This window comes from Cannabis sativa, chromosome 9 (assembly GCF_029168945.1).
Source record: "Cannabis sativa cultivar Pink pepper isolate KNU-18-1 chromosome 9, ASM2916894v1, whole genome shotgun sequence".
In the NCBI taxonomy this organism is placed as follows: Eukaryota; Viridiplantae; Streptophyta; class Magnoliopsida; order Rosales; family Cannabaceae; genus Cannabis; species Cannabis sativa.
Window position 1 is genome coordinate 4,829,961 of NC_083609.1, and position 12,657 is coordinate 4,842,617.

At 31.4% G+C, this 12,657-nt stretch overlaps 2 protein-coding genes across 3 annotated transcripts; both read right to left on the minus strand.

Annotated features, from left to right (window-relative positions):
• Nucleotides 1-4,981: 4,981 nt before the first annotated feature.
• Nucleotides 4,982-6,584, minus strand: LOC115722532 (diacylglycerol O-acyltransferase 3-1). The gene is made up of 2 exons (XM_030651766.2): nucleotides 5,985-6,584; nucleotides 4,982-5,695 (listed from the first exon to the last, which is right to left on the minus strand). Exons 1-2 carry the CDS (start codon nucleotides 6,522-6,524, stop codon nucleotides 5,033-5,035), a joined length of 1,203 nt encoding a protein of 400 aa, XP_030507626.2. The 5' UTR covers nucleotides 6,525-6,584; the 3' UTR covers nucleotides 4,982-5,032.
• Nucleotides 6,585-9,259: 2,675 nt separating this feature from the next.
• On the minus strand, nucleotides 9,260-12,027 carry LOC115722531 (uncharacterized). 2 transcript variants are annotated; one of them, XM_030651765.2, is made up of 13 exons: nucleotides 11,885-12,027; nucleotides 11,637-11,785; nucleotides 11,484-11,532; nucleotides 11,246-11,392; nucleotides 10,962-11,095; nucleotides 10,808-10,877; nucleotides 10,618-10,708; nucleotides 10,458-10,527; nucleotides 10,270-10,365; nucleotides 10,065-10,164; nucleotides 9,889-9,978; nucleotides 9,700-9,797; nucleotides 9,260-9,632 (listed from the first exon to the last, which is right to left on the minus strand). In XM_030651765.2, the coding sequence occupies exons 1-13, from the start codon at nucleotides 11,931-11,933 to the stop codon at nucleotides 9,600-9,602; spliced, it is 1,176 nt and encodes a 391-aa protein (XP_030507625.2). In that variant the 5' UTR covers nucleotides 11,934-12,027; the 3' UTR covers nucleotides 9,260-9,599. The 2 variants fall into 2 exon arrangements, with proteins under 2 accessions (XP_030507625.2, XP_030507624.2); XM_030651764.2 differs by having other exon boundaries at nucleotides 9,260-9,622; nucleotides 11,885-12,026.
• Nucleotides 12,028-12,657: the final 630 nt, after the last annotated feature.

A 12,657-nucleotide genomic window follows, 5' to 3' on the forward strand; every position in this document is an offset into this window, starting at 1 on the left:
AGGGGGCACAACTTAGTAGTGTAAAAAGTTTAAAGGGTAAAAATATTAATTATTCTTGGAGTTAATAACATTTTGGACTATGTATTTTGCAAACATTACCAATTGGACAATCTGTTGTATAAAATGAGAAATTAAACCCTATATTTTCTAAACTGATACATTTCGATAATTTTATTTTTTAAGTATAATTTTTTATTTTTCTAGCACAAATAAATAGAGAAAATGTACTTAATTTTATCATAACAACTCTAGATCGGGTTATTAACTTTTATTTTGACAAAAAATCGGTTCAATGTATTTTTTTGAACTATTTTTAAAAAATACAGAATTCAATTTTTTATTAAATAAAATAAAAAGTTCAATTAATAACTTTTACAAAAATATACAATTTAAAATATTATTTACAATTATTTTTTATTATTTTAGTGTAAGTATATATTATTTTTAAAGACAGCACAAATATACAAATGCTGACCAAAATGTATTTATATTTTATACTATAGCACGAGCTAATTAGTCTAAACTCAGTTGCAAAGTCAATTCAATAAGGCTAGGAGAGTAAGAGATTCACTCAATTTTTTTTAAGAAAAAAATAAAGGGATATTAGACTATATTTTTTTAGTAAAAATCTGGTATTTTGAAAAATACAAATCATTAAAGAAAACGATCAACTTGTCTGATTACTAGATATTACAATTAAATATTTAATAATTAAATTTACTAATCATTTATAAAGCTTAATAATAATGTTAAGATACCTAATAAAAATGTTAATAAAATATAGTTGGAGGAATTGGCAAAGCATTGCCTTCAAATTATAATAATACTTTTCATTACGAAAATTTGACTAGTTAATGGTATGAAATGAAATCTTAAATTTCATTAAAGACCAATCCAAAAGTAACACATCCTTAGTCAATTATAATAATAATTAGAGCATTGCTATTAGACACCAGTAGTGCATAGCACCTTCTCGACATGTCGTGTTGTGATTGGCTAGCGATACTCTCTAAAAGCTATTGTATTAAATTATATAGGACTCGATACTTAGTTAAACTAATAATAATATTGACACATAGAAGGGTATTAGACACAACTAGTGCTCTATAGCATTTCTCTAATAATTAATTAGAAAAAGTTTGGCTGGTTAAACTAAAAACTGCTTTGGAAAACTGGTCAATCTACAATAAGAAGAAATTTCAGTCACTAAAAGTAGGAGACCTTTTTGAAAGAAAAGTATTTGGTTTGGTTGGTACCATTCAGTACATATTTGCTAATTTTACTGAAACCCATTTTTGAAAAGCTAAAGAAGAAAACAAAAGAAGAAGAAGAAGAAGAATATTATTATTATTGTATTGTGTTTTTGTTCTCACTCAACTCAAGTAGTTTACTAGTCAGTTAGGGTGAGCTCTAATTAGTCATATTTGGACACCCAAAAAATTTCCAGATGCCGTACTAAAACAATCTCTGAATAAACAATAGCATAAGTATCATGATTATGATTAGTCAACCATATCTACTAAGATAACATTAAAATTTAAACAATAATAATAATGATGAGAAAAAATAGATGTAATAAGCCTTGTATTTTGTACATAAATTTATAGGATTGAATTGAAGCCATCTTTTCATGTTTGTTGAGTGAAGTTTGGTCATGTGGGGGGTAGACTTTAACATTACGCCATCTTTTGTTATTGTTCTAATTTATTGAGCCTTTTTTATTTATTTTTTTGAATCCACTTTATTGGAAAATTAAGAGAGACCAACACAAAAGGGAATAGATCTCTTCAAAACAATATATATATATATTTTTTTTTCAAAGTGAGCAAACTTAACGATTTAAGATACCGATTCAAAGGGATATTATTGACCAATTTGATACAATTATGTTGTAAGAAAAAATAATTGTAACTTAGGTGTACTAGTGTATTGTGAAGAAAAATAGTTCTAGTTGAACTATAAATTGTTGAGATTCTAATTATAGTAATGATAATATTATAATTTAGTTTATTATAATCATAAATATATATAAATTTATAATTTAGAGATGCACATAGACTCCATTAGAGGTATTTTAATATGCTAAACCAATAATTGCAGTTTGGAAAAGTTATAAACTATTCACATTTTTTAGTGTACAACGCAATCCTACTTAATGTAACAATATAGGAAATGGGTTGGGTCAGATTGAATGGGTTGAGATGAATATTTTAGGCTTTAATATTTAGGGATTTTTCATAAATATATGGTCTCTTTCGAGGTGTTCCATTATTTGAAAAGGAAGAGAATATGTAAGAGGATTTATGACTCTTAAGCTTAATATGAGCAAGGCTTATGATAGAATCGAATGACCATTTTTGGAGGCCATGCTCTGTAAGATGGGTTTCTTGAAACACTGGATCCGTTTAATCATGGTGCCAAGTATAAGATTATTGTCTAGTTTTCTTAAATTATCTTGGCATGTTTTTAGGATACACAAAAAAAAAAAATATTAATTGAAAGATATACATCTTCCTTCTTGTGTTGGTATCTCTTAATTTTCCAATAAAGTAGATCCTAAAAAAATAAATAAAAAAGGATCAATAAAAGGGAATGACGTCGAGCTACTATGCAAGACTTTGCAAGTGGAGCATAAGCTATTCTACTTTGATCTAAAAGAGAATCCTTGAGGTCGATATCTCAAGAATCCTAAGAAAACTTTCGTCACTTGTTCCACCATCATTGTTCTTTTCTCTCTGATATCTTCTGGTTTCTAAATCTCTTCAATTACTATGTCAATTTTGACGATTAGATGTCTTCAACAAGGACTTGGTTCTGATCGTGTTCCCATAGAAAAAGACGACGACAGAGGAAATAGAGCAACTAACGATTTCAAAATTGTCGAATGTACGGACAAAAAGGAAAAAAGGTATAAATATAATTGGACAAAAAAAAATATGGGAATATAAAAATATAAAATATATTATTTTAAATGAGTTTTTACACCACATACTGAAATTTATAATTTTTTTTACATTTTTTACTGTGGGGCAATTTTTTTTTTCGTGTAAGTTTAATACTGTATACTGTATTAAGTTTTTATAGTTGTTCTATGGTTATTTTTTAGTTGTTTCACTGTTGTTTTAATTGTTCTGTTTTCTTGTTTTATGATTGTTTTATAAAAGACAGTATTTTTGCAAAAAAAAATTCATGTGACAATAAAATTATAAACTTTTACTCAAAATTCAATATTTTATAAAATTCCCTATTTTAAACCATAAAAATATAAATATTTGTAAAAGCTCACAACCTAAATGGATTAAAAAAATACCATAAAAAAGTAAAGTCTTTAAATCTTCTCATACTTCGTGTAATTTCTTTTTAATACTTATGTTACAAATATGATCAAATGATTTAACCTAGTGCATAAAAAACATACATAATCCATAATTAGTATAAATATTCCAAATAGTGTTGTAAATACGGGTTGGGTTTTTTGACACGGCACGAGCCCGAAAGACACGAGCACGACTACGCACGAAAAAATACAGGCTTGGACACAACACGATACGATACTACAAATTATCACGACATGACACGAAAAATATATCCTTAAGCATGATACGCATGAGAAGCACGAAAGGCACAACACGTAAGCACGAATAGACTAGCCTGAAAAGTATGACACGCGAAAAGCTCAAAAAGCACGATACGGCATACAAAAAATCTTATAATTTATTAATAATAATTATAAGATATGTATTTATCGATTATAAATAAGTTAAAATAATAATAAAACTTAAATGTAATACTAAATATTATAATTCTATAATTAAAATTATTAAAATATAAAATATTAAAATTTAATTTATTTATAGAATGTGATACAAAAATTAAGTATTTATAAGTAAATATTCAAATTCTAATCACAATTTTTTTATATGATTATCACTATTTACATTGTTAAAAAGTTATAAAATATACATATATATATATACTTTAGTAATTGTTAAAAAAAAAATATGAAAAGTAAAGCACGAATTTAAGTTCGAATATGAAAATAGGTGGGCCTGTTTAAGAAAACAGGCTGATACAAGCAAAGCACAACACAAATCCGAGCATGGCATGAAAATACTGGACCTACGAGTCGTGTCGGGCCTACCCTTTAAAAATGTTGGCACGACACAACACGCCCCATATTTTTTATGACACAGCACAACACAATCTGTTTTTTGAAAAGCACGAATAAATATAAATCGAGCCATTACAACATACACGATTTTACAATACTAATCCCAAACATGCCCAATTTGCTCCAAGAAAGGGATATAATGTGTTTTTGGAGGTATGAAGAAACATAAAGTTCACGGTGGTATTCGGTAGAAATTTGCTTTCAATTAGATCCTCTCTTGCTTTTGCAATTGTCGTAGTGTTTGAACATTGAACAGATTTGTATCAAGAATAGATCAAGATCATTGAAGGAGGTAGAATGCCCAATCATGGATATATGTGTATTTATTGTGTAATTAATATTTAAAGGTTTTTTCATTATTACACTTTAAAACAGTTTTTTTTACATTTTTACAAAATTCTACATAGAAATCCATATTGCAACGCAACCTAAATCGCAACAAAAAATCGTATAGAAATCCATATTGCAACGCAACCTAAATCGCAACAAAAAATCGTATAACAACTCACATAAAAACCACTAGAGAAACCACTTTAAAAGTCCAAGGATGTCAATAGGAGCTTGATTGTGATATTGATTATGTGATGCTAATAATGTAATAAATCTAACATGTACTTCATCCACTCATATTAATTTTGAGATTGATAATGCAATTACAAAGTCATAGCAGATCTAAAATTTTGCTGAAACTAGCTATGCACATGCATTAAGTTCCAATTATTTCTTGTTGATATTAAAAAAAAAAACAAGGGCCAAAGTTTGCATATTGTAACTACACTAGCAAATCTAAAATAAAAAAATTTCTTGAAGTTTTTGAAGGAAACATCTATTTCTCTATTCACATTCATCTAGTTCTACAGTCTAAACTGATGCAGCCAACCCCAAATCATTGGTCTCATCTCTAAATAAATTAGCCACAATATGATTTACATCCTCCAAACCAACTCCAATACAGAGAGGATTGGCTACACTTCTAACAGATTCATCAGCAGCCCTGTTAACAACTCTAACATTAGGACCAGATTTGCATTTGCCCATGCATTTGCACCCCACAACAGCTCCCTCAGCGCCCATCACTCTCTCGAATTCTTCGACTAAAGCTGCACTTCCTGACTTCTTGCACTTATTCCCCATGCAAACCTCCACCACCTTCCCAATACTGCCACAGCTACTAGTGCTTGGCCTGCCAAGTTCGCTTACGCCTTTGCGAATCAAAGCATCGGTTGAATTTGTAGTTACTGAACTCGAAAGGGATAACAGCAGTTTCAGTGAGTCTTCAGGCATTGGTGGCAAGTCATTATCTTGGACTAGCTGAGAAATAGGTTCATTCCTCAGTTGGTTCATGTCAACCACCTCATCACATTCGCTGTCACTTGATGATGATGATGATGATGATTCACTATCCATCATGCTTGCCATTCGTTCAGCTTTTAGCTTGGCTTTCACTTCTTTCCTCTTTCTCTTCAATTCCTTCTCCTCTGCTTTTAGCTGTTCAAGTTGGGTAAGCAATCCATTTGCAGCTTCCTGCAAATTGAGCATAAAACTCATCATCAGCCTCTAACCAATTTACTTCAATCTAAACCCAATAAAGTGTTGAATTGCTAATCTGAAGTAGTATAATCAAACATACATTATTCTATATCTGAATTATATGAATCACCAATAAATTGTCTTAATTAACTAAGCAATTTACTTCAATCTAAACCCAAATAAAGTGTTCAATTCCTAATTAAGTCAATAATATATACAATAAATCAATAAAACAGGACAATTTCAAGAGAAGATTAAAAATCAATAACATAGATAGTCATACCGAAATCAAGTTGTTCTGAACTTGATGATCCATATCAGAAGAAGCGTTGAAGTTGTTGGAGATGGACAACGCCTCAAGCAAGTTCAATTTCTTCTCAATGGTTCGTACACCATAGCCCTTTTCCTTAACCTTGTCCTTCTTATCCTTCTTCTTCTTCTTCTTCTCACCACCACCACACCTAATTGTAGCTTTGGAATAATACTCCAAATGACCCAAATCGCAAAACCCACTCTTTAAAACCGAGGGAGTGCTTCTGAGTCCGAACGAAACTCCAGAAACTCGATGATCCGGAACCCTAACCGACGGATTGGAGGATTGAACGGCGGTAGTAGCAACGCCGGAAAAGCAAGACACGCGTCGAGGAAGGAACCCGGAAACCTCCATTGAAATTGCTGATTCTGCTTGAAACCCTAGAAAACGGAAAGAATTTGATGGAGTTTTGTGGAGAAGACAATGAATTCTACTCCGTTTCAAATTAGGAAAGTCGAAGAAGAAAAGAATTCCTTGGAAGCAATCATATTTTAAACACTTATCTTTCATTTCATGTCAAAAAAAAAATATATATATTTTAAACACTTATGACACGTGGCTTATTTTGGTTGGTTGATTAGTGGCGCGTGATGACGTGGACCTCGCTTTTGTTGATATCTGGAGGGAACGTGACCGTTATCAGTTTCCCACACTTTTTCTTTAGATTCCACACGAATTCGCTCGATCTGCGTCGTCGGATCATATCTACGGTGATGTTGCAAATCCAAGTGGCGCCATGTGTACATCCACGTGGGCAACATTAGTTAATTATTTTCTTCTACTTTTTTTTTAAAGGAAATGGAGATAATTCATTAACATGCACAAAGCTTAATAAGTTTTTCAACATATAAAAAGAGAGGCACACAAAATTAAGCAACAAAATTTATAAGAAGCCCCTCCCACCAAATACGAAACTCATTTAAAATAAGTGTCTTCTTTGCAAGAGAATAGGCAATGGTATTCGGTTGGTCTGTAATTTTGAGGTTTTAGTTTGTAAATTTGGATTTCCAGTAAGGGAATTCTAAGGTTTTTCGATTTACGTATTTTGATATTTTTAAGTTATTTTCATCGTGTTTATCGATAGGAAAAGTTTAGATTTTAAATTTAATTACCAATTAATGTGTTTAGGTAATGTTTACTGAGATTTTTAAAAACTAAATTTAATAAATATTAAGCTAAAAAAAGTATGATTAAGAAGAAAATAAGACACATTTTTACGAGGTTGAGCATTAATGCGTTTTAGTCCACAAGTTACTGTTATTAAGCTCTTGGCTATGGTGTATACATGATATTTCTCGTTTTTGGACACTAGAAATTCTAATCCTTTGCATGAGGGATAATATCATATTTATAGTCAAATTGTTGATGGGCTGGACTAATCCAAACACACTAGGGTACTTTTTGGTACAAAAGACCCACTAACAGAGTAAAATACAATGTAATTTGAGTTATTGGATCGAGTAGGTGAGACCCAATTTGGATTGAGCTGCCTTTTGTACATGGTCGTACCGTTGACAATGACAAGTTGGTGAGCCATCGTGGGGAATAATGAATGTCAGAATAGTGGGTGTTCGTCCAAAAAGGTGATTTCCTTTTTGCTGTGAGTCTTTCCAAGGTCTAACACAAGGGGACAAACCACCTGATTTCTCAGGATCCTGTCAGAGGAGTGCCATGTGGGTCGACTTTTGGGACAGTAAGTGATTCGGATGCCCCTTTGTATTCTGTTTTCCCGATGGCCCCTGAGGTTATTCTTCTTGAGTTAACACCGTTTTTTCTGTTAAGTGTTGATTGTTGATATGAGACTCGATGTCTTAATTTGTTATTGAAAAGTGATCATGAAACCGGACCCATCCTTGACGGATAGGCCGGGCAGTTGACCTATGGACTTAGTAAATGGGCCTTTGTAATGGCCGGTGTGCTAGCTATCTAGAAACACATAGTAGGTAACATTTATCTTTGTTATTGCTAATGTGAGTTAGGCTATCGACCACCGAATTTTATTCCACTCGGATCGGCTACCACAGTCATTTGAATATACAGGTAAGAAAACTGAATGATGTACCATGTCCTATGATATGAAATTACCATATAAGTGATATAATTTTTATTTTATAAATTCGTTGTAGGATATATTTATATATAGTTGTCTAATTAGACAACAATGGATAACTGGTTATCTTAATAGGTAACAAACGATAATTGGTTATCTTAATATTGCCTCATTAAGCAACAATTACATGATTTAATGTTAATATATTATTTGGTGAATATAGTGAATTGTTTAACATATGTGAATATTAATTTGTAAATTGATAATGAGTTTATTGCTATCTTATGATTATATCGAATTATTTAGATTGCTTCTATATGCATTGTTTGAGTATTCTAATGCTTTTTTTGCTGAGTTTTTGTGACTCACGTGTGCTCTATAGTGCATGTATGAGTGAGAGTAATTCTGTTTAACCATGAGTTGAAGAGCAAGGCAACTGGTGTCTATGGGTTTGAGTTAGTAGTTGGGAATCGATTTTCAAGCCTCTGCTGTGTCCAAATCAATATTTTATTAAAACATTTTTTATGTAAATAAAAGTATTTGATTTTAAATGGGGATCCTCAGTAATAGAGTTATAAAGTTAATGTTTTAAATAAATGTATAATTTATTTGCATTAACTATCAAATTTTAAATTAAACACATTTTAATAATCTAAAGTTGGGCTTAGTATTATACATTTGTTTATGAAAGCACATGTGACGTTCCTAGAAGTTAGGCCTTTACAATTTGGTATCATAGTCTTGACTTAGGCAGAAGTGTGGTTGACAAGGACATCGGACCCCCAAAGAGGGGTGATTACGACAGTCAAAGTCCCACATCGTCTGAAGAAAGGTCAAATGTAATAATTATGTGACTGTATAAGTATGAGACTGCATAGTTGAAGAGAACTTAAATGGGTTAATAAGTACACTTATATCAACAAGGTACATCTTGTTTATGGTATCCCATCACTTGAGAACTTTAAAATTAAGTGTGTTTCACTTTGAGTAATTTTAGAAAGGGTAATCTCTTGTGAAGTTTTCTTGAAGAGCGTGCGAGTGAGAACAAAGAAAAACACTCATATTAGTTTGTAGGCAAATCGTCATTCTAAAAAGTAACTAAAGTGACACGATATTTAATTGTATCAATGACATTATAACATTTCGTAGTGTTATTTAAGATGATGCCTATCACTAATTTTTTCAAACGAAAGGGTTTTTCTTGCTAGGGATATTAGAAATTTATTATATGTCGTTTCAAGTGTATTTCTAGCACATATACAATGTTTTTGCAACAATAGTACTAATCTTTGACTAATGAAACATGTATTTATGATTGATAATGAGCTTACATAGTTGGTGGATATTCCAGCGCATGTATCTTGACCATTGTAGTTGATGACTATATTAATAGAAGAAATAAAACCTATCTTGTAAGTTGTTGGGAGGAATCATAATATTTGACAGTTCCAACTAAAGAAAGGGCTTCTTTAAGTGCTTGAAGTAGATGGTCTGGATGTTCCTCTATATGAGCACCACCTTGTTGAGATTGCATTCTACTTAAGATTCTCCCAACAATCTGAACAAAGCTGTGGACATTGTAACTCAAATCTAAGCATATTAATAGGAAAATGAAAGCAATAAGATCAAACCGACCTTTCGTGCATAGCCGCCATAAGCAACACCAGCAACAACTGAAGGTTGCATAGAGTTAGGTGGTCCAGCCTCATTCATGTTTTCATCACTTGAGTTATCTTGAAAGAAAACAAGATAAGATAGTCAGATAAACAGTAATCTTCAATGTGAAAGAAGTAAAGGAAAATCAGAAGGATAATCTAATCATACCAAAAAGAGACGACGGTTTTTGAAAAAGTCCAGCTTTTTTTAATCCATCAACTGTGTGAGCATTAGTGCCCCCTGCCAACTGAAGGAAACCTGCAAAATGCCAAGGAAACGATGCAATAGCTGCGAGCAGGACTAGAGTTAAATCTCGAGAAAACATAGGAGAATTTCACTCAAACCGCTAGGCCTTTCTGAGGTAGCAGCCATGCGAAGAGCAAATGCAATTGTTTCCCTTGTGGCGCCTCGACCAATATCTCCACTCATTGGGCGGCCATCCAACTGCAATTCACATCACCATATAGCTAAATAGATAGATTTTCAAATAAGCTATTTTTGGTTGCGTTTCGAGTAATAGTACTATGTTCCAAGCAGTTGAGGACGCACTTGCCACAGATTCGGGCAATGTAGATGTGGCTCCATAATAGAATACATTGTATTCATTGAAGCTATGGTTGTCTCCCCAATATCAGGCAAGCTAACCTGAAAAAAGAAGAAGAATAACCAAACTTGATGAGTGTTAAAGTCCCTATGAACAATTACATTTAACCAAACAAGGATAGTTTTACACTCACCGCAACTAGTTTGAGAAATCTGATTGAATCTTCCAAACCATCCCAGAGTTCTTTAAATGGAGAGGTCTGCCTACAGAGAGGTAAGCACAAAAGTTTTCATAATAAACCCAACAAAAGTACATAAATAACATCATACATACACACCCTCAATAAATCATACCTTCCACTGGTATGTATCTCCAAAGCATCAACATCATCTCTTTTAATTAGTTCAGCAGTTGCAGCAACATCCCTTATATATGTAACAGCACCTTATACAGAATGTGTAAACTCATTACAATTTCATGCATTATATTATGCTAGAATTCTATGTATTGTAGGGAACTATGGCAAAGTAATATAACAATTACTTATTTTATCATATGGACAAACTGGAATGCAACGGCCACATCCATAACATCTTTCGGTTAGAACTCCACCCTGTATGTTTGATCATAAATCTTAAAAGGGGCATTCAAGATGAGTATTTTCTATAATGAAAACAATTATTTAGGTGCAGAAAACCTTGAATCCGACATGAGCATTCGTGCCTTGGGATTGTTGTGATGTTTTTCTATCTTCCAATGATATTGCATTAGCAGGACAAACCTTCTCACAAGGTTTGGAACAGTCAACAGGGCAATCCTCCGGATCAAATTCTGTTAACATGGCAGATTGCAAATAACTTGAGCTCTAAATAAAATCAATCAACTACTTTATTCAAAACCTGGCTCTTTCATAGGTAACATCCAAAAATTCATGCTGGAAAATACCAATATGAACACAGCTAAATATTATTACACTCTTACCAGCCTTACGAAAATGAAGATCTTCATCATCATTAACACTAATCATCACCCAAGGTTTTCTAAGAGGAACAATCTTTCTAGCTACTTCAATTCCTTCATTCACAGCACTCACAACTGATGCATCAGCAGCACAATCTATACAATCAACTGCAACAACAGAATGATTTATATCATTTCTTCACTATCCAAAAAAAAAACACACACACACACATATATGATGTTCATATTATGTACTCACCTCCAGCAAGAGTGTAAACAAGAGAAAGATTTCTGATATCAACCACATCCTAGAGAAAGATACAGAAAAAGTTAGAAACTTTAAAGCAATAGAAAACATAATTGGAGCTTTTTGTCAAATGGGTTGTAGGCATTATAGTTATATAGTTAGTACCTCAAAGCTTGCACCACAAATGAGCTTGACCCAGTTTCCATTTTGGAGGGATTCATGTGGAGAAGACGTAATTGAAGGAATTCCAATAGTCTTGACCAGGTGTTGTACATTTTTTAGAGCTAAGTACTTGCTCTTGAGGCCTAGTCTCACTGAATCAAAAAAAAAAAAAAAAGATTAGGAAAAGGTTGAACAAAAGAGAGTAAAAATAAGAAGAAAAAGTATAGAATAGTAATATAGCTTAAGTATACGTTGTTGTTGAGCTAAGATTGAGGTATTGCAGATAAAGTTTAACGCCATAACTGGCTGGGGATATGAAATACAGATATTAATATTTTTTTTTTCTTTGTGAGTAGATAAATCATACAATTTATTATATTTTGTCAAAATATATATTTGGTACCACTTTTTTTTTTTTTTTTGAATAATGATTAATTGCAAAAATTTTGAGTGTATAATACTATAATTATATAAGGTATTATTTTTTTTTTAAGAAAATTATATTTTTACGTTTAATAATTTTTTTTTTATGTTTTTACGGTTTCTCGTAAAAATAACACAAAAACAACAAAAAAAATTACATAAAGATAACATAAAAATAACATCTAAATAACATCAAAACAACAACAAAAAATAACATACAGATAACAAAAAATTAACATGAATACAACATAAAAAAATCGTATTTGGTGTAAATAAAATTAAAAAATGCGTAAAAAATATTTAAAATTTCTTAAAACCGTATTTTTGTAATTTTTTTTATTATTTTTATGTATTTATAAAATTATCCCAATTTTGAGCATGTTTCACATTGCTTTCTGTTTTTTATTTTTAAAATTATGTTTTAAAAAACTGAATAAAAAAATAATATTTAAAAATTTTAAAATACAAGTCACTTTTAATTAATATTTTTTGAAAATAGTTTCATTTTTATTTTATTTTTTAAAAAATACTACAATATTTTGAGACCCTAATATAAACAAGACTCAATTCAAACTTGAATCCCGGCCCTAGACCCAGAAGT

Coding starts and splice junctions, on each gene's coding strand:
- LOC115722532 (XM_030651766.2), bottom strand. CDS start 6,524: ATGAAAGATAAGTGTTTAAAATATGATTGCTTCCAAGGAATTCTTTTC. Junction 5,696..5,984: donor TTCAGAACAACTTGATTTCG/GTATGACTATCT, acceptor CTCAATTTGCAG/GAAGCTGCAAATGGATTGCT.
- LOC115722531 (XM_030651764.2), bottom strand. CDS start 11,933: ATGGCGTTAAACTTTATCTGCAATACCTCAATCTTAGCTCAACAACAA. Junction 11,096..11,245: donor TCTTCATTTTCGTAAGGCTG/GTAAGAGTGTAA, acceptor CCATGTTAACAG/AATTTGATCCGGAGGATTGC. Junction 10,878..10,961: donor ATGCTCATGTCGGATTCAAG/GTTTTCTGCACC, acceptor TCAAACATACAG/GGTGGAGTTCTAACCGAAAG.